General features: G+C 43.7%; 1 protein-coding gene across 3 annotated transcripts in view; it reads left to right on the top strand.

Annotated features, from left to right (window-relative positions):
- Positions 1-4,154: 4,154 nt before the first annotated feature.
- The window catches only part of LOC144944336 (ERC protein 2-like), a 179,866-nt gene continuing 162,454 nt past the window's right edge, over positions 4,155-21,566 (top strand). The window contains exons 1-5 of one of the 3 annotated variants that reach the window (XM_078872429.1): positions 4,155-4,394; positions 5,403-5,887; positions 7,398-7,594; positions 9,696-9,950; positions 18,889-19,100. In XM_078872429.1, coding sequence (XP_078728555.1) covers positions 5,626-5,887; positions 7,398-7,594; positions 9,696-9,950; positions 18,889-19,100 — 926 coding nt within the window. In that variant the 5' untranslated portion in view covers positions 4,155-4,394; positions 5,403-5,625. The remainder of the gene's footprint in view (positions 4,395-5,402; positions 5,888-7,397; positions 7,595-9,695; positions 9,951-18,888; positions 19,101-21,566) is intronic. The other 2 variants (XM_078872428.1, XM_078872427.1) reach the window with 2 other exon arrangements.

Raw genomic sequence — 21,566 nt, 5'->3', positions numbered from 1 at the left:
GTGACTTTACCGAAATAACTAAAGAGTAATTCCTGCAGTCACGAAAGCTTCAAATCAAGAGGAAAGCTTTAAGAGAGGAATAAAATGAGGGCAAGGATAGGTGCAAGATGGGGGAAAAAAAAAATCCGAAAACACGATTGGGCACAGGGAAAAAGAGGAACACAAAGAGACAAGATTCGGAACGAAGAAGACGAGAGAGGACATGGAGATGAGAGAAGCAAGATAAGGTGTGGGGCAAGGCCATGTATAGATTTAAAGTCGAGCATCGATATTTAAAAAGTCAGCGGTGTTGTAAATGGGAAGCCAGTGGAGTTTAAGGAGGAGAGAGGCGAAGTGTGGGAATTAAGGGGGAGATTGAAATTAACTCGTGCAGACGCATTTTGAATTTGTTGGAAGGGAGTGAGGGCAGAAGCAGGGAGACCCAGAAAAAGATAATCACAGTAGTCCAGACGCTTGAAGATCAAAGAACGAACCATGAATTTGGTGGCAGAAATTTTAATGAGAGGGCAGATTTCCCTGATTTTGAATAGATGAAAGCGGCAGATGCGAGTTGTAGTGGAGATATGGGTGGGGGAAGTGAGGGAAGAGCCAAAGGTGAGACCAAGGTTGAGGGCAGAAGAAACAGGAGAGATAATGGTTATGATGAGAAGAGAAGAGTGAGAGGCTGGAAAGAAAATTATTGACGTTTTGGAAGGATTAAGAGAGGGAGTGAAGTGCCATCGAGGTTTGGATGGCATGGTATGAAAATGAAAAGCTTAAATTTAATGGGAAACATTTCCAATTCTCGTGTTACTTTTATTGCAATACGTTTCACAATTATGGAATTAAAGGAAAGTCTAACGTCACCATTATTACATACACCGACTAATGATGTCTTGAAAATGTATCATTATTAACCCAATTTTTTCATGTTAATATCTGTGCTGATATTCGAATGCTGAACAGATGTAATAAAATATGAATGGACCTTAATTTTAATGTGACCACCGGTTATCAAATAGCGCAATATGATCTTTAATGTCTATAGTGAAGACACTTTAAAGACCGAACCTTGTTTTAATGACTTGAGATGCAATGCCTTGTACTGCAGGGCATAACCAAGCAAGCACTGTGCAAGGGATTCAGTTTAGAATCCTCCACGTCTTCTAGGAGCAAGATTATAACGCATGAGGTGGCACAAGTTCAGCATTTGAGATATGACAAAAAAACAATTTCAATTTGTCATTTACAGCATTTTCTCAATACGCTGACAGATGCAGACCACCTTATGCCATATCGGTTATGGGGTTTGTCTGACCATACTTTATATGCTGGTCAGTGTGGGTTGGTCATGGGTGTGCCCAAGATCAGTTCAGATATCACTTGCCAGGACTACAACTCTTAAAAGAGGTATGCTTATAGATCTGCTGCTGTGTGTAACGATGCACCGAGTCAATGGTTAATATTGATCTTGAAGCTCACAGTGCTTGCATTGAATTTCATGTGTAAGAACGATTGTGTTTTTTTTTATTGTATACGTTACAATTAATGGGTTGACGTGGCCGATGCAACTGCTACTGTTAATGTAGTAAAAATGATTTATTCCTGGAATTAAATCGTGGTGCTGAATTGTGACAATAAAATCGCCGAGGGGAATGAATCGATAATCTCGAATATTCACGTCTACAGTAGCGATAATTCAGTGGTTAGAACGTTTGCGAAAGTGTGCACAGTTATTAATTTGCCAGATCATGATCCGAAAATAGCTTTATGTGCTTGCATACTCATTAAATATTTCACATTGAATCTGACAGTAATTGCCTTTCAAGTGCTCTTACATGCATAGTATTTATTAATACATCAATAACCAGGCAGATGCTGATGGATGTGGACTGAATGTTTGATATTTGATAGATTAAAGTGTGTAAAACTTTATTTTATGGGTACGACTATTAACAACAATTATTCCCGTAGTGGAAGAATTAAAAATGAAAGCAGTTGCTCTTGCAATCAACGTTTAACGTTAAATTATGTTGTGTTTTAAATATATTAATTTTGCCAGACATATACATATTATACCCTAGTACAGTAATTGTGTTTATCCAACACATTGCACGAAATATTGTTACAAAATCTGTGTGGGGATAAAACGGCCAATTTTTGTTGCATTCATATTTGTAAGTTTCGATTTAAAGCTTTCGTGACTGCAGGGATTCATCTTCTTGGTTCTTTCGGTAAAGTCACGTAGAAGGGAAGTAATAAAATAATAAAAATAAAACATTGTTTTATTATGTTTTATTTTTATTATTTTATTACTTCCCTTCTACGTGACTTTACCGAAAGAACCAAGAAGATTTGTAAGTTTGTTAGCTATGCCTATTTCAATATCAGAGATATAAGGACAACTCTATTGAAAAGTACGTCTTAGAAACAGGTAATTGCAGTGCTTAGTCTATTACATATTATAATTCTAAATGCCATCCAATTATATATTCAGTGAAAAACAGCAGTGTGCAGTCTTGAAAATAACTATCGGGAATATATACTCTTATATAAGCGCACAACTTTTTCTGTGATGAACGCTGCACTTTTCGTCGTTTTCATGCAGGGGGCCCTGCAAACCTACGCGCCCCCTGCATGAACGACGGAGGTGCAGGGACAGACGTTCGATTACGTTGGAATCGATCTGCAGACGGCAGTCTTCTTGCACGGCCAGCTTTGTGTTATTATTATTCCATTATTAAAAAGTCTATTTAATTAAGTAGAACGTGTTGTCTATATTTATTTAAAGTTGCGCATTTTGATGTGACGTCACATTTCGCAACCCCCCCCCCATTGTCACACATCGTCACAAATGTCTGACCCCCCCCCAGGTGCGTGACGGCCCCTAAATAAAATTGAAAATAATTCGTGGGAAAATTAAAACCACGTACTGTAGTGGGACAACTAATGATGCTTCCATGAGGACATAGATGCCAACATGTTATTATTATTCCATGAAATTTCCATCAGTCATAAAAGTATGAATAATCACTCAACATCATATCCCATCTGATGACGATTGCTTGTGTGGCGATCGAAACGTCATCTTCTATTATTTTTTCTACCTACGTGACTTTACCGAAATAACCAGTCACGAAAGCTTCAAATCAAGATTGAACATCATATGAGTAGCTTTAAAGGACACCGGTTATAGCATTGTATTTCTATTTATTGGCCAGTCATTCACATTTTAATGAGCATTTTTAACAAAAGGTGTCAAAATAAGTGAACGGCGACTGAGAGTCTTGAAAATCGTGGAAACTACACACAATAATGGAAACTCACTCAATGCATTGCTCGCGAAATGAACTCTGAAACTCCCGTTAATCGTATTTTTGATACTCCTACTGATGCTCCTGCTGTTGTGGAGTGACTCATGTAGCCAGCTATGGCTACAGGGTTTGGTAGTACGTGTTGTTTATGTCGTTTATTGTGAAATTTCGGTCACAGTTCATATGACCACTGTTACATTGCTTATGGCTTTATTTTGGTGATTTCGAAAAGTTTTTTTGGTTTGGCCATGTTTGTTTGTTGTAGTACGGAGTTCGAATTATGGCTTTAATCTAAGTTGTCTTGGGGTTGTTGTTGTTGTTGTTTGACTTGCATCCCACTGGGATTTTTGCACAGCGTTGGTGTACGGTGCTTTTTCTGGAAGACTTTGCAGTTTTTTACCCTCGATTTTTCTGTTTGCGCATAGTCACTTTAAGAATTTTTCTTATTCATGTTTTTGTCTTTTGTTTTGTTGCGGTTGCACCCGATTCAAGAGCCGAATGGCTCACAGGGCTATACCAAATAAATGAAACTGAAAACTGAAACTGCATTTCTCTTTCACCATTGGGGCAGAAGGTTGCAATGTTGACCACGTGAACTTAAGACCCCCCCCGAGTAAACAACAACAACAACAGCAGCAACCAGAAGTCTGTGACAGAGGCTTGTTGTAACATGTGGGGTGTGGGCCGAGGGTGGAGGAGGTACCGGGCGCAGCTTCTTTAACGCACTCGCACCGAGGTTGTGGCCTCGGTCCATTCCTGGCCACGTGCAGCGACGTCGACCAATTGGCGCGCGGCGAAATTTCACGGAGCGGAGTATTGTGGGTAGGAAAGCACCACCCCATCACCCACCCACCAACCCACCCCACTCACCACCGAACCTCTGACGGCGTCTTTGCTGTGGCGGCTCCTGCCGTGGATGCAGCAGCAGCAGCGGCGGCGGCGGCGGCAACGGCGGCGAGGGTTTCCCACCCTCTTCCCAGGCAGCTTTCGCGAACCTTTCTCGAGCGCCCGGGAGGAGGAGGAGGAGGAGGCCGTGTGCGTGAACGCCGCTCGGATTCGAAGGGTGCGCGCCGGGGTTTTTTACGCGCGGCTCGGGAGGAGGTAAGAAGCCGTTTTGTCTTTTCTCAACAAGCTTCATAGCTTTTTTTTTGGTCGGTGGCTTCTTTTCTCTGCTTGTTGTTTTTTGCTGTGTGTGTGTGTTCAGACGTGGCATCTCAGTCAAGGGATCTTTGGACCGTGAGCTGCCTGGGCCCCCCCCCTCCTGCTTGCTCTCTCCTCCCTCCATCCATCCTCCTCCTGAGATGAACAACGACAAAATTAATTTGTCACCAAATTGATTATTTTAATTCCCGGCGTCTCGCTTTGCTCGCTGTCACAACTGTGCTGGCTTTGAATGAAGGGGGTCTCTCGCCACCACTCGGCTTAGATAGAAGGCTGCAGTGGAGGCGGAGGAAGAGGAGGAGGAGAGAGGCGAGTACAGGGGAGGGTGGTGGCTTGCCTGACTCCCTGGCCGGATTAGGTGGGGCAGAAAGCAGCTGAGCGGTTAGAGACCGCAGCCCTCCCCCTCCTCCTCCTTCCCTGCCCGCATGCTTGTGATAGCATCTTGGGAATAATGTTGAGGATATTAGCGTGACACTTGAACAGATGACGGCCTGCGATTCTGGTAGGTCTGTTTTCCACACTTGGTGCCTGACCTGAGCAGATACCACTTGGCTGTCGCCGCTGCCATGGTCACGAGAGGGCCTGGCAATGAGATTTAATTATGTGTAGCAGCCTCGCCCCCTGCCTCGGTGAACATTTGTCCAGGTGCACTATTTGTGCAACCGTGAATGCCGTGTCCCAACATTATTTCGTGAAAGCGGTGCGCACAATGATTATTGCCATCGTTGTGTGCACCGCTTAACTCGGTGCAATTTGGATTAAAATGTCTACGTTTAAAAGTGTTACATTTGAAGAGACGGCGCAAGAAATGTTAACCATTCGTCGCCGACATATTCTGGTGCGAATTCGAACTTTTACTTTTTTCCTTGGCCCTTGATTGAAAGACTAACGTTCGTAAATTGATTAGGTCTTTTTTAACGTGACACGACTTTTCCTCTCTGCTTTCAGAAGATGCTGAGTTGACATCCTCTCCCGTCAGTCGCGGTGCAAGCACTCGGGAGGGGTGGTGGTGGTGGTGGTGCAGCAGGAGGGAGGGGGGCAGTAGTGAAGGAGCTCCCAGGATTCTGTGCTGCCCAGCGGTGAGAGAGACGGGCAACCGTGAATAAATAAGCAGAGGGCAGCAAGGCAAGAGGTTGGTACAGGGGGGGGGGAGGGTGGAGGGGTGTTAAGGATGTACAACAGCTCTCGCACGGTGACCGGTGGCGATGGTGGAGGAGATCCGGGCTCAACGCGATCCCCGCGTCTCCCGCGCTCACCAAGACTCGGGCATCGCCGCACCAACAGCAGCGGTGGCAGTGGCGCGGCTGCTGGCGGCAGTGGGAAGACCATGTCCATGGAGAACATCCAGTCCCTGAACGCAGCCTACGCAGCCTCGGGGCCGCTGTACCTGGGCGAGTATGACGGCCCCGGTGGTGTAGCCGGAACCTCTGCCGGTAAGGGGTTCACCAGCCACAACCGCTCGCTCACTCACTCACTCACAAGCAACAGAAACTCAACACGTTCGTTCAAGAGGGAAATGTATATGGTTGGTGACAATTAAGGTCACTGGGCTCTTCTTCTTAGCAGAGAGGACAGCAGGATGACGATGTATGTTGTGCTCTTTGGTCATTTGTTTAATTGTCAAACTACACTACTTGTTACTGAAACCGGAGCTTTGCTTCCCTTAAGATTCTATTAATATTTTGATTGTACACTATTGTGTTTTTTTAATATCTTATTTTTTTTATTGCGCACTTTTCTTTAATGTTTGTGAGCCAGGTTTCTCTTGAGAAAGCTGTTTAGTCTCAGTGGTCTGTCATCTTATTTAAATACAATTTTATACTATGAATAATGATATAGCTCTTAACATAATCGATTGCTATATAGTAGTTACAGCACAATTGTAGATGTATGGAGCACAACATTATGTGACACTAGTAAAGATTCATATTTAGTGTAATTTTTTTTGTCTCATTTTGGATCAATTGAATTTTGAAGCCATTGAACTCAGAAATTCAAATTTTAACAATTTAAGTTCACTTGTTGCTTTTACATTTGTTTTTTTACGCAAAACGTGGTCACTATCTTCAGTGGTTGTCGAATGTAGAAATACTGTAGTGAAAATAATACATGCAATTTACGGATTTTAAGTCCCATTGTAGTTTCATGCTGGTACGTTTTGGCATGCGGTCAAATGTGTGCACATTTTCCAAAGTGTGGCATAAAAAATAAATAAAACAATTGGGTTTTTTAACCAGTATACCTTAATGTTTGCATAACCATTTGGCATACAGCTATATGTCACAAGCCTTCCTTACATAATTTTATTAATTAAACAATTGAAGTATTATTAAAACTTAGAGTTTAAACATGTCACGTTTCATCTACTACATTAATTTGTTTTTAATAAAGCCACTTAAGATGGCAAATGAATGCCCTCCCTGACGAATAAAGGCATATTCACCAATAATGTACCGACTGCATATGTAGCGCAGTTTAAAATGTAATACTCGGTCATGTGTAGGTTCAAACCATCTGCTAATGAATGTCACAAGAATGACGTGACCCAACAGTCAAAATATATAAGTTTGTAGCAAATACATGGTAGGTTATATCTATACGCAAATGTACTGACGGCTCCTTTTGCCCGCTAGATTTTATTTAACCTGTTCTTGTCTGATTAACACACGTCTGTTGCTTCCAACAAGCAATTGGCCATTACTGTTGGTGGCATTATGAGCGTGTCGTGTGGGAAGGTTAAATTCTGCCACCCCCGTTGAAAACATTTCAACGGCCTGACAATGACTAGCATTTGTAGCTTGCTATTTTTATTAAGGCCTCTATATTTAGGAATTTGTAGAATGGAATGCTGCGGCCAAACCTCAGCCCGCGATGCCCTGCAACATTTTTACGTGTCTTGTTTGAGCATAAATACATTGCATTAAAATGTTTCGACATTTTTAGTAGCCGGCTTACCGAAGTCAACGATGACACTAGGACGACCGATGGGCGGCCCGGTGAGTTCGGTGCCCCGGCCCGCTCCGTATGGCCTTCGCATGACTGCCATGGGCAGCAGCCCCAACATCGCTTCGGCCGGCCTTCCCGGTGGGGATGCCATCATCTTTGGAGAGAATGACCTCGCCTACAGCATGGGTGCACAGGTAACTACAACATCACATACATATTTTGCATCGTGAGTATGACACTGACCAAACGCCTGCACTGATTAAAAGGCTTTCTCACCCATAAGTCCAGCCAGTTTTTTTTCTTCATATTTAAGCGCCATGTAAATGTATAATTATGCCAGGGTGGAATGGTTAGTGCACTGGTTCGACTTGATCTTCCGGTGCGACAGTTGAAAAAAATGGGCAAGTTTCATAAATCGTGTCCCCCGTCCCACCTCCATCCACCCAGCAGTATAATTGGGTACATTACGGTTAGTAGATGAGGAGTAGGTCACACTTGTGGTGTGTACCTTGTGCTCCCGTCTCCTCCATGATGTCTGGGCCAGTGTGGAAGGGTAGGCCAAATACCCACTAATGGGGCTCACATGAGCTTGCTCTAGTGAAATACCTTCTTGGCAGCAGAGGCGCGAGAGCAAGTGATTACAGTGCTGCAACCTGTAACATTTATATGATTCTTGATTCATGATCGTCGACGTTTCCGGGTGGCCTTGGGGCGCTTATAGCTTATTGGAGCACTGATCCTTTACTCCTAAGATCCTTGGTTTGACTCTGAGTTTCAGCCACCCATACTTACACTGTATCCTCAAGTGTAGCATGTGTATGGTCTCAGCCTGGTCACAAATGACCATTTAAAAGGGCCATTACAATCAATTTAGTTTTCACTTAATTTGTCTTATTGAATCATGTGAGAGGCACAAGAATATGTATTCCCATGCGTCCTCTATTGCAGGGCATGTGCTAATGTGAGTCACCTGATGTAGACCAAGGCATTTGAAGGGACCTCAGAAGAAATGCTTTGGCATCAGCTTCCAGGGATCGTAATCTAACATGAGATGATGTTACACTGCTTTTTGCAAAAATTATAAATGTAAATACATTTGTCTCATAAACATGATGCCAATAACATAATTAGAATTGGAATATAATTAGTAAAACGAGATTGATTTTGGATATTTGGTCAGCTTCAATAATATCTAAGTTAATTTAAGTATACAAGAAAATAACACTCGAAGCTCCTCGCAAACCTTCGTGCTTTACTGTTTCCTGCAAGCAACTTGTTATTATGATCCGCTGCCCATGCGTATCAGCTGCTTGAATAAACATATAAAATAATAACAACGGTGAGAAGGATATTTTACAAGAGAATAAAGTGTTTAACACTTCTTTAACAAGTTCTAAAGCTTATCAAGTCAGGTCCAGGAAGAGGGTGACCGTGGCTACCGAAGCAATTAACCAGGGCACATGTCTTTTGGTGGCTCCTAGCCAGAGCAGAAATTCTACATTGCCATGGCATGGGCCAGTATGACGTTACGAACACAACGAATGTCGAAGTGGACAATTAAAACCCCTTTTTTCCATCTTCCTCATCTGTCGAAGACCTGTCATTGCAGATGAATAGACAGGAAGTCCATTTATAATGCATATGTGTATATATATAACAGACAGGAAGTCCGTTTCTCAACATGAAATAAATGTGTTCTCTTATGTTTTTTTCCGTTGGCGAATGCCTTTCCAGACTAGTATTTTCGACAATAATTTGTTTAATCAGGCAACCCCTCGACTGATTTAGACGTTCATGGTCTCGTCACCAGTCAAAACATTTCAGACCATGCAGATGACATAACCATCCCGCAAAATCTCCAAAGTACAGCTGAAGCCTAGACTTGACGGACCTTGGGTTGCCACCTTGAAAGTACAAGACAACCAAGGCATCTGACAGAAAGAGGACGTAGAATAATCTCGGTTCCAGAAGAGGGGGTTAACTGCACGTAAATGCATTGTCTTGAATGGGGTATAATTCCGAAATTGATAAAAAAAAAATTTTGACTTACCTTTCCTATATTTTGCACTCCTATTGTGTTCTTGTATTGTTTGTTGTTGTAACGTTCTGACCCGCCCGAACTGGACACCTATTAAAAAGAGCTTTATAGCCCATCCTCCAGTATAAATAAATACTCTGATTACGAACATCTTGGGAAGACTTATATTTTTGCAGGACTGCCACTAAAAAAAAAAAGAGGACTATTATGGGTAAACTGGAACAGGTGGTAACCTGAGACGGATCTCTCCCCACCAGGTGCCGGCATCGCTGCGCGGCGTGCGTGAGTGCAGCATGCTGGAGCTGCAGGCGCAGCTCAAAGAGATGCAGCGCGCCAACGAGCTCCTGCGGCGGGAGCTCGAGGTGAAGGAGAGCAAACTGGGCTCCTCCATGAGCAGCATCAAAACCTTCTGGAGCCCCGAGCTCAAGAAGGAGCGCGCCATACGCAAGGAGGAGGCGTCGCGTATGACCATCATCAAGGAGCAGATGCGCGTCATGCAGGAGGAAACCCAGGTACGTGCGGCCGAGTTAATTAACCTTGCTGTGCTCGTGCCAGGCCCCCCACAGCCCCCTAGCAGATATTATATTTGGGTGCATTCACCTGACTATAAACATGATGTGATGGACGAACTGCGTAACTTAATTATATCGCAGTTGTGCGAGAGAAGTAGAGCCAATAGACGCTCTTAAGTCCCCATTCCATTTCCATATATTGCGTCCGAGGACGAGAGATTGTGTGCTGCTCGTAATTTATTATTCATATTGTTTTATTCCACCAGAATTTTTTTTGTGACTGTAAGCCTCAATACATTTTTTTTTATAAACACTGATTTAAAAGAATTTTTTGTGGGGTTATTCGAATGATGAGTCTTTAATGTTTATAAGGCTAGTAGCCATCATCACGCTTGATGAATTACATCCACAAATAGCTTGGTTAACGAATGTGTTCGTCGATGATTTAGGTAACAAAATTAACGCTGGGTATGTGTTCGCGTCAGCATCGGCGTGCTTGGTTACACCTGCGCGACATTAAACGTATTTTCTCAGCTGTTCCTAACCCATTATTGTTTCTGTAATTACTCTACGAATGCAGGTGTTAGTGTGGGAGAAGGGAGCTATGTCATGAGAATAAATGTTTTTTTTAGTTCAAATTTTAAATGAATTCTTCCTCTTAAATATTTTTATTTCATGAAAACAGGGCACATTTCAGGAGCCTTTTAAGACCTGATTGAGTTCATGGGTCCAAAGGTTTATTGGCTCGTTTGGCTTTGGCTGAAACCAGTTGTTTGCCTTCTCCCAATAACCTGTTTGTAGAGATAAGGTGATGGTGCTGTTGATCAATTGAACATTCAGCCCAGCAGATGACATCAAATAAAAAGCCAATGTTAATAAAAAAAAGGTCAGGGGTTTGTATTTTCCCTATTTGAAATGGATCTTGTTTCATCAGGCGTGAGACATTTTATATCAAAATACAGCTTAAATCGCTAGACCCTTGTTCTTCCATTTACCGCCAAAGTAAATGGAGAATACTTTATTTTACTGGGTGGCGCATTCATAAGTAATGGTTATCTGTACATACACGCGATCTTACATTTCGTACATGGAAACTGATTTAATATTTTTTGTATCAAATTTGGAATTTGCAAATGTTATAACGCGAATCATTAATGGCGGGGGGTTGTTTGACAATACTTTACCGCACTGGTCAGTACGGGTTGGTGAAGTATGCCCAGAGTTGAATGGAGCACATTTCATCCCATCTCTTTCGGAAGAACCTGGCTGAGTTTGCGTGCCACATATGCGGTACCCCGCTCTACAAGGCTAGGAAGCCTCATCGCCATGGCAACGCAGATTTTAGTTGTTAACACCTGATGATGATGCTGGATGTCATCTCCAAATGAAACGTGTACAATTTTCGAAGCTTTAGCTTGCTTTTGAACATTTCTGGTTTCTGAAAAAACAAACTCATTGGCATATTTGCCCACTTAACTTGATTTGATTGGCTCAAATCAAGTGAAGTTATAATAATAAAAAATACATTATACCCACAATCTAATGAAAAGGAAACTCATTATGAACCATATTGCCATCTGTTTAACCTGACAAAGCTAGTCACGGTCACGAGAACGCTTTTTGTAAAATGAATTCTGATAACATTAATGTTGCAGGTGCATCGCATGTGCGCTCTGCGGCATACAACCCAAGGAAGCAGCAAATGATCTCATGCGCCAAACATATGAGAGCATAATAACGTTTACAGTCTTGCTTTTGAATGTGCAAATGCTTGTTTCAAGGCACCACGTGCCTCGAGTGCGATAAATTGATGGCAATGTTTAGATGCAATAAGGTGATCGCTGGGCGTGCTACATATAGCGTATGTGATTATTTTTTTAACCGCGGGATGAGCTCAAAATTAACCTACGCTTTTTCTTCACTCCTGTTTTATTCAGCAATTTCATTAGCGGATTCATATTGAAATTTCTTGCCATATAAATAAGAGGTTTAAAAAAAACTGCTGTAATTATTTTCTGTTTTATACGCAGAGCAAGCGGTATGAATTGTGCAAATAAGTATTTCCTGAAAAATATTCGGCCGCGTCATTAAATTAAGATTAGTTTTCAATATAAACTGCATGATTTGAAAAAAAAAGATCACTTTTTGTAACATAAAAAGATCATGCCAATCTTTCATGAGTAATGTTGAATTGTATCAATGCCGTACAGCATATTGGTTTTCACTAATTTAGTGTCAGTCACACTTGCATTTTTAAATGTTGTAGACTTGTAAATTTAGGCACACTCTAATGTGTTGAGATTTGCTCAAACAATTATTGCAAGAAAAATGGTGATGAATAAAGCACAGACTACTCTAGTCTTGCCTGTGACTGGTAGGAACCTCCTGGTTACACTAGCCCACAGGGGATTATTGTGTCCGTCCGTTGTGCAGGGAGGGGCTGGGTGGAGAGGGAGGGGCTGGGTGGGGAGGGTGGGGCAGGGTGGGGAGGGACTGGGTGGGGAGGGGAGGGAGGGGAAGGGCTGAGTGGGGAGGGGCTGGGTGGGGAGGGGCTGGGTGGGGGGGGGGCTGGGTGGGGGGGGGCTGGGTGGGGGGGGGCTGGGTGGGGGGGGGCTGGGTGGGGAGGGGCTGGGTGGGGAGGGGCTGGGTGGGGAGGGGCTGGGTGGGGAGGGGCTGGGTGGGGAGGGGCTGGGTGGGGAGGGGCTGGGTGGGGAGGGGCTGGGTGGGGAGGGGCTGGGTGGGGAGGGGCTGGGTGGGGAGGGGCTGGGTGGGGAGGGGCTGGGTGGGGAGGGGCTGGGTGGGGAGGGGCTGGGTGGGGAGGGGCTGGGTGGGGAGGGGCTGGGTGGGGAGGGGCTGGGTGGGGAGGGGCTGGGTGGGGAGGGGCTGGGTGGGGAGGGGCTGGGTGGGGAGGGGCTGGGTGGGGAGGGGCTGGGTGGGGAGGGGCTGGGTGGGGAGGGGCTGGGTGGGGAGGGGCTGGGTGGGGAGGGGCTGGGTGGGGAGGGGCTGGGTGGGGAGGGGCTGGTCACCCCGTGGTGCCCTTATAAAACTCAACATTTAACCTACTCACGCCGGCTTGTGCCCGCCCTCACAGTCGGGCATATTTGTGGAATACAGCACGCCGCCGTTGACCCTGGCCATTGACCGAGCAACCCAACGTTCCTACCAGCTCCATTAACCCCCACCCCCCCATTATAAATGCAATTGTTATATTACATAAAACGATTTGCGTCAAACCAAAACTTACATTTTATAAACTCAGAGCTATTTTTTTTTCATCTCATACTATTGAGGAGTAAACCGATGGGTGGGATAGCTCTGCACTATGAACCCATGAGCTAATGACGTCTGAACAATCCTGGCGCCCCCCACGCTTCACCAATCCACACTGACCAACTGTGTGGTCAACCACCCCCTGCGACTGACAGTCTAGCAGTACAGCGTGTTCGCTCGCAGCTTGTTGTAGAAGTTGCAGAGGTTCACAGTTCGAATCCAGCGGCTGCCCTGATTGCGGGTGTAATAACCGTGATGATACTTCGCGCCATATTCTTCAGCAGTGGACGTTAAATGTCCCGTGCTTTCATTCGCGGTAGTTGGGGCCCGTTTGTGTGCCGGTGTCAAGGTCAAAATTTGCCTTTCTCGAAAATTACCCCCAAATTACTAAATTGGGCTGATATATAAAACGTAATCATCATCCCTTATGGGTTGACTAATGCCCCAGGTCACTCTTGTACATTAGACTGTTGGTCACTCTTGTAAATTAGACTATCCTGGTCTCTTGAATTCTCATCTGGTTAAACAAGATAAACTTGACTTTATACGATATCGAGCGACCTTCATCTACCATTTGATTGACAAAGGGCTGAATATATTAATATTATATTTAGTGTTGGTATATAGAATTCCCTTATTTAACGCCGTACATGCATTCCTGACAAAGGGGGGTTACCTTAAGCGAACACCGCGTTAAGCAAGGAAGTGCTGTACTGAATCACATTTGTGCTATAAAATCAGCCTGCAGTCATCCCATGGCCGGGACAAAGAACTGAGATGAGGGTACGCCACGTTCTGTATCATGCCGCGTACTCTATCATACCACTCGGCCGCACAGCTCCAGAAAGTAGTTCGTCGTCGACTGCTCAGAAACTGCATTATAACTGCGCGCGTTCCGTGTTATGGGAAAAGTGTTCCCGAATAGAAGAACCGTGTTTTCGTGAAAAAGAATTCGGCTATTGATGTTTGAAGCTTAAACTCGCAAACCAGGGTGGCCAAAAGATGGCAATACAGTACAGAATGTGTATTGAATCAACCTGTGCAGAGGTTTGAGTGTTATCTCCTTGCATGTTTCGTTTGCCTATTCTGGTACTCAAATTTCTCCCACATTTTTCAAAAAATTAATATTGAAATTAATTAAGGAAAAATTGGCCTAACATCCCCAAATGCAGGACCCTCCTGAAGAACAGAGTTGATGCTATAAAGCTTTTCTATATCAACAAGCAGTAATATCGGTTTCTTAAAATGCTTGTTGACTGCCATTTTAAATACTGTCCCATTTAATAGTGGTCTTATAATGAATAAATATTTCCATTATAACACTGCGATGTGATTGGTTCACTTTTGGCTCCTTAAGAGCCAGTTAAGATGTCATTGTTCAACACTTTGACTTATGTCAGTAATAGGCCTTTAATATTTAATTAAGGTGAAAGCCAGTTGGCACGAAATTAAAAATTAATGGTACAAACTGTATTTTTGCACGAACTGTATCAACAATCCTTGTTGTTTCCTTCATGCAGAATTTAGATTTCTTTCCCTTTCTGAAAACATTACCAGGTAATGCAGGGCTTATGTGCATTATCAATAGTATACAACGACCTGTAATTAAAGGTACATTTACAATATGTAACAGTATATATGCTGAAGGTTTTGAGTAATAAATAAATGTGTGTATGTGTATATATATATTGTATTGTGTCGGAAACGGTGACACAACACACACTGCATTATGAAACCCGACTACCTGGGTTTGATTCCCATCCTATAAACTATTTCTATTTTACCAGGTACGGTCCATTGAGCTATATAGCTATTCATCAGAAGCGACCTTGCCACACATGATAGTTCAACACAGTGGCTTACGTTAAAAGTTATAGCAGTCAAATACTCGAAACGCATGTTGATTTTAAATGTGGAGGGGAAAAAACGGAGGACCCGGAGAAAAATCCACGCAACCACGGGGAAGACATGCAAACTCCAAATATACAGCAGCAGGCATCAGGGTCGGGATCAAACCCACGACCTCCTGTATACCAGGCGAGGGAGGTAACATCTCGCCACTGCAGTGCCCACGGCAGAGGTCGCAAACGGGTTTTGATTCCTTACCCGTACCCGTACCCGGCTGCACCAGGGTCGCAAACGGGTACCTGATTTCGACCTCTGGGATGAAGCCATGTTGCAGGCGCGGGTGGGTTGATTCTAGAAACTTGAATTGTGAGAAGAGACAAGACGTTGAGAAATGAGTGACAAACGGTGACTCACCAGTGACTCATGGCCTACCCGTACCCGTACCCGGCCGCACCAGGGTCGCAAACGGGTACCCGTACCCGTATCCGGCCGGTTAGCCGGGTATCGGGTAGGGTACGGGTATCGGGTACCCGGTTGCGACCTCTGGCCCACGGCGGATGTAAGTGGCGAGCGATATCTGAAAAGGTTCTAGGCCTCTCCTCGGTCAACTCAACCATAAAGTGAGTTCCTCGCTCAGTGTGTAAATATCAGTCGTGTGGGGAGTCTGAGGCAGCTGGGCGTGGTGCTGGCTACCTCACCACATAATGCGCCTTGCCAGCTTTAATGCGAACAGCGCTTGCCCTAGTAGTCTTAAAATCTAGACGAAGGATCTTTGTTTACATATGTTTTTTGCCCCCATCTTTTGTCTTGGCTTTCCTCAGACCAGGACACTTAAACAGAATGCAAAGGTTTGTTTCAGTTCTGCAAATGATCAAACATTTGCAATTGCTAACGTACCTGCAGCCTTGAGAAGCACAAGCTGCAGTAGAAGTAGATGTGAACACGTAAAAAATGTAAACGCACAACGAAGCGGGTTGAATTTGTGAAGTCAAGTCACTTCACAAAGGTGGGCCGTGTTTGCATTGCTGTTTATTGATCTGGCAGAATTAATGCGCACCATTGGCTCAGGCAATCGCATACACCCTTGACATATTTTATTTTGCTCGTATTACTTTATTTACTCTGTCGCAGAGTACATTTTGCAAAATGACAATCCCCGAGGCACGGCAAGGATACTTTTTCCTCTACTGATAGGGTTGGCTGCTTCTGAAAGCTTTACTTTCATTGATAGATCACATTATTAACGATGTAACATTTTGGAGGTGAGTAATTGACAACATTCTCCCTGGACGGTCAAGTGTGCAAATGTAGATTTAATCTAACTAAATAAATTTAAGCCCATGAAGCCTACGCAATTGGATTTTACGTGAATGATTTCAAATGCCACCCAGCAGACTGGACTCCATGTTAATGGTGGGTTTAAATATAAATGGGCGGTTAAATGAAAGCTGCGATGTGTTTTTCATCTGTGCCTATATGCTAGTTGTTTTTCATATGTAATCGTACATTGTCCTATTAAATACATCATTTTTTTGTAACCTCATGATACCATGAGTCTATTTAACTAAGAGGCTGCTTATAATATGAAACAAATTGCCTGGGTATGGACGTAAAACATTAGTGAGGCTCATAATGGAAAATTGTCCAGTTGCTTAATTTTTTTCAGCTGTTCACAATACAGTAAATATCTGTCGTATTTTAATGTGCTTCATGCAATGTGTCATTGTCGTCAACCTAACTGGCTTTTAAACAGCAGAGCAGCGCATTCCATCATGTTAGAGAATGGTTCACGGAAGCGGATATTGCAGAGTTACTATTGAGATCCCTTGAAGTGACCTCTAGACCACACAGAGGGAATCGCTTTCCCAACCATGCTGCATACGAGAACAATGTTTGTCGTGCAATAGTGTGATACTGATATTCATTTCTCAGAGCTGAAATATATCTAGGTTAAGTGCAGAGCCAACATTAATGCGATGGGGTTATTTCGTGTGTGTAGTTGGACTAGGGCTGAAATGTGCAACTCACTACAGCCTTGATCATAGGTGATGGCAGCATCTCAGCAGTGCCAGCTCAGCGCTGCATTTTAAACGGTTTCTCAAGTCGATGGTCTTAGCCTGGTCAGCAATAATCACATTCAAATGGTTCTCTTAACAATTGAAGGTGATGCAACAATTGAAGGTGATGCACTGCTCTGTGAGAGCTACGATTGGACTCTTTGTCTCGCGACAATTGGAAGTTAACTGGGGGGAGCGGCAACAAGCACGTTACATTACGACTGATAATTATTTGTGTACAATCACCGTAACGTTGGTGAATCGCTTCGGAGTGCACTAGAGTGGGGACATTTTCAGGAGAAAGTGAAATTAGATTAAATGTATAGCGGCATTGATTATTCTGTTTGTTGCAAGGGATTATCTCATTATGAAGCTAATATGGGTATTGCAATAGTTTATGGGGGCTTAGAGAAAGGTTATTGCTGATAAGCATTCTTACTGTATTATTTGGCTCTTTATCTATGTTTAGCGACCTCTTTGCAGCTATCTGAGAGAAATGACTCAACAGAAATGCAAGCACAGGCCTGCTCGTCATTCCATAAATTAGTATCTTAGAACACACTGATTGACAATGGTAATTTATTATTTTGTGACTCTTCAGATTGCGATAATAATATAAATAATGTGAAAATAATGTGTAGCTCTTTATCAGTCGTCTTTCTACCAGATGGAGCCGTCCCCAGGCATTGTCAGCCTGGTGTTCTAACGATGCTACACCATGCTGGTCAGTGCCAGTGGAAAGTGGGGTGCTGAGCAGTTCGGCTGTCACTCGCCACTGATGTTGGTTGTGCCCCAAAATTGGTAAACGTTACGCGTAATATGATTGGTACATAAAACGGTTTAAAATAATTAAAAAAAATTTTATTATTAGAACCGTATCGTTATTTCATTATATTTTGGCTGCCAATCATATCTTATCTTTCCTTCGCGAAGCCTCAGGGGGAATTTTAATTGCACAGAAAATGTATTAAACGTAATTTGTCAGTGTTTTAGCTGATTGGGTGACCCTACAAGAATCTGCCTACAATTATGATGTATGCAGCATTTAAATGTGAGCGCATCTCAAGATGTTGTACAGAAACATTGGGCATATTTATTTTATACAGAGATGCAGTCGGTCAAAGGCAGAAGGAAAATAATAATGCCTTCAGTCAACCTGGAATGACGTACTGATTAAGTCAGCTACTTTTGTGTGGTCGATTACTCGGGCCCATTTAAAAATGTTGCCCCCCCCCCACATCCTGCCTCTTGAAGGCAGGCTGTGGGGATGGTGAGACGTTTCTTAACTATTTTCATGTTATCAGATTAGTCGTGTAATTGAACAGATAATCGATCGAGTAATCGATTACTTAAATAATTTGATAAACCACTTCTAGTCTTGAAACTGCACTTGAACAGGGTCAGGGAGTCGATAGCACAGACGGCTGGGGTAAGGGAGTTCCAGACAATTTGGGGCAGCAAAGAAGAATGAGAAACCTCTCATTGATCGAAGTTTGCCTGAAGACTTTTATCGAGGAATACTGCTCATAATAAGTGAACTGCGTGTATATAAAGTGCGCTTTACCTGAATTGACGAGAACCTTATGTGTCACGTTCAGTGGAAGAGCATCTAATTTTAAAGTGCACAGTCACGTGTAATGTACCTTACTACTGTGGGGGCAGCAGATGGAGAATTGACACTGCGGTTTTTTGTCCGCTGCCTAGAACGAGGGAAGGCCAAGCGACATGCTGGGGTTGTCTGTGCGCGCTCCGTGATGTTGCAGCACCTGCAGCTGACGATCCAGGCCCTGCAGGAGGAGCTGCGCACCCAGCGCGACCTCAACCAGCTCTTCCAACAGCAGGACAGCAGCTTCCCCAGCGACGACAAGGCCGCCGGCGACGGGGGGGATGGGCGTACCGAGCCCAGCCAGGCCGAGTTCCACCGCCTTCGAGTGCAGCATGACCGCCAGTCCAAGGAACTCTTCCTCCTGCGCAGGTGTGGAAGACTCGCAGGGGGTTCATGTTTTGGCTGTCATGTGCATGGCTTACAGGGTTTATGGCTTTGCTTTATTGTGCAGGGCTTACATGGTTCAGGGTTCAACTTTCTTGTACGGGGCTTACATTATGGTTCAGGGTTTGGCTCTCCTGTGCAGGGCTTACATGCGTCGTGTTTTGGTTCTATTGTGCGGGGCTCACAGGGTTTGGGTCTTGATTATCTTGTGCAGGGCTTAAATGGTTCTGCGCCTGGCTCGATTGTGCAGGGCTTGCAGTGTTCATGTTTGGCTTCTACTGTGCAGGTCATACAGCTTTTAGGTTCTGGTTCTTGGGTAGGGTTTGCAGGGTTCAAGGTTTGGCTCCCTTGTGCGGGGCTTACATGGTTCATGGTTTGGCTATCTTAAGTGGGGCTTACCTTGTTCATGGTCTGGATTTATTGTGCGGTGCTTATAGGGTTCAGGGGTTAGCTCTTTTTTTGTGTGGGGCTTACATGGTTCAGACCTTGGCTCTCTTTTTGTGCTGTGATTATCGGGTTCAGGACCCGGCTCTCTCGTGCAGGACCTACGTGGTTCATTGACATGATCGACTTACAGGGTTCAGGGTTCGGTTCTCTTGTTCAGGGCTTGCAAGGTTCAGGGACCGGCTCATCACGCAGGTCGTGCATGGTCCGGCTCTCTCGTGTGGGGCTTGCAGGGTTCAGGGTTTGGTCCTGTTGTGCAGAGCTTACCAGGTTGATGGTTTTTTTTTCTCTTGTGCAGGGCTTCCAGGGTGCAGGGTCTGGCTCTATTGTGCAAGGACTTAGAGAGATGGTATCTTTGAAAGTGACACCTCATATTGAACGGCTAAATTTGGTTGTGAGAATTGTTCTTCAACTTACCATTGAGCTTAAAAATAATAATTTACACATTCAATGCTTGTACGCTTCTACTTTTGATGTATTTGGCTGTGAGGGTTGCGGAGGGTCTTCACAACACATTTTAGCCAGATCATGATGTGATCAATGATGAAATCATCATATTGGCTGTGCTTTAACTTGGCACGATCAAAGTTGTAAGAGATAAGAGTAAACACATGTGTTGAATTGAGCAAGGTTATAAGAGCTTTCTGAGAAAAAGGCGACGGGGGGGGGGGGTATTCCACAATCTCCAGTGTTAGGTTTTGGCTTCAGTGTTGGTGATGAAGGGGTTACAGAGTTTAGCTTCTATTGGTCTGGTTTATTGTTAGCAATTGGCATTATTGTTTAGGTTCACCTTTGGTTCCCCGTCTTTACAACTTTAGGGTTTATTTTCAATGCTTGTGATTCGTGTGCAGTGATATAAGGATTTAATGTTTACCTTCAGTGTTATAGTTTAGGTTTAGGATAATGGCTTACGTTTACATTGATCAGCCTAGAGGGTTTGGGGTTTTATTTTGGTGTTTGGGTTTAGCATTAGTGTACAGTGGTTTACAGGGTTAAGAGTATTTTTTTGGCTTCAGTGTTAAAGTTTGTATTTTAGTGTACTGGGTTAGGGTTTGGATTTAGTGTAAGGATTAGGGTTTATCTATTGTGCTAGGTTTCAGGTTTAGCCTTATTATGCAAGAGCGAGAATTATGATCGTTGACAGATGGATATTTAATGAACACTGATTTTGGTGGAATTTTTACTTTTTTCATGTTTATCACAAACAATGATGTTGCTTGATTTGCCGTTTTGTTGGCAGTTGCTAACCCCAAGAGTCCAATGCAAACGTAATCATCAAACAATTTGTTGACTTGCATAAACATTGATCTGCCTACAGGGTTAAATAACGTTGTGAATGAGATGTGAGTGTCCGGATGTTTTTTTCACACGCCAACATGTTTCCAATCATTTGGATTATAGCAATTGTAGTAAACAGACACATGAATGCATAAACAACGGTCACAATACCAAGGGTTCAAGAAAGCCAATCCTAAATAAATAATTACACACTGCCGTCCATTAAAATGGCTGCTGAGTCGCAGAGGACAATTCTCGGCAACCCACTGTGTCATTACTGTTTTGTACAAACTGTCCTCTCTGCTGGGTAATGCCTACGTTTTGTAAAAATGTCAATTTCTCACTACAGACATTGCCTTTGTCAATCGGAGGCGGTGGTGGGAAATGATGGTCCTGCTTCGTACTTTTTCTCTCATCACAATGCCGTTCAGCTCCACGGTTGTGAGTTTTTTTTTTCATGAGATCTGTTCAGTACAACATGGGGCGCACTGGTCAGTGTGGTTTGGTGAACGAGGCTCCGCGGACTTTTTCAGAGATCACTCACCATGACTTTAAGCATCCATGGTCGGTAATCACTCATACCAAGGAGGTTCATAGCGCAGTGGGCCTACCACTGTGCCACCGTTTAACAACAGCAAAACCCAATTCAATTAGAGGTACTTCCATAGTAAAAATTATTAACCAAACCATGTATGTATTTACATGTATGTATGGCCAACATCATTGACA

This window comes from Lampetra fluviatilis, chromosome 34, assembly GCF_964198595.1.
Source record: "Lampetra fluviatilis chromosome 34, kcLamFluv1.1, whole genome shotgun sequence".
Classification (NCBI taxonomy): Eukaryota; Metazoa; Chordata; class Hyperoartia; order Petromyzontiformes; family Petromyzontidae; genus Lampetra; species Lampetra fluviatilis.
This window is presented reverse-complemented; position numbering and strand designations above follow the sequence as displayed.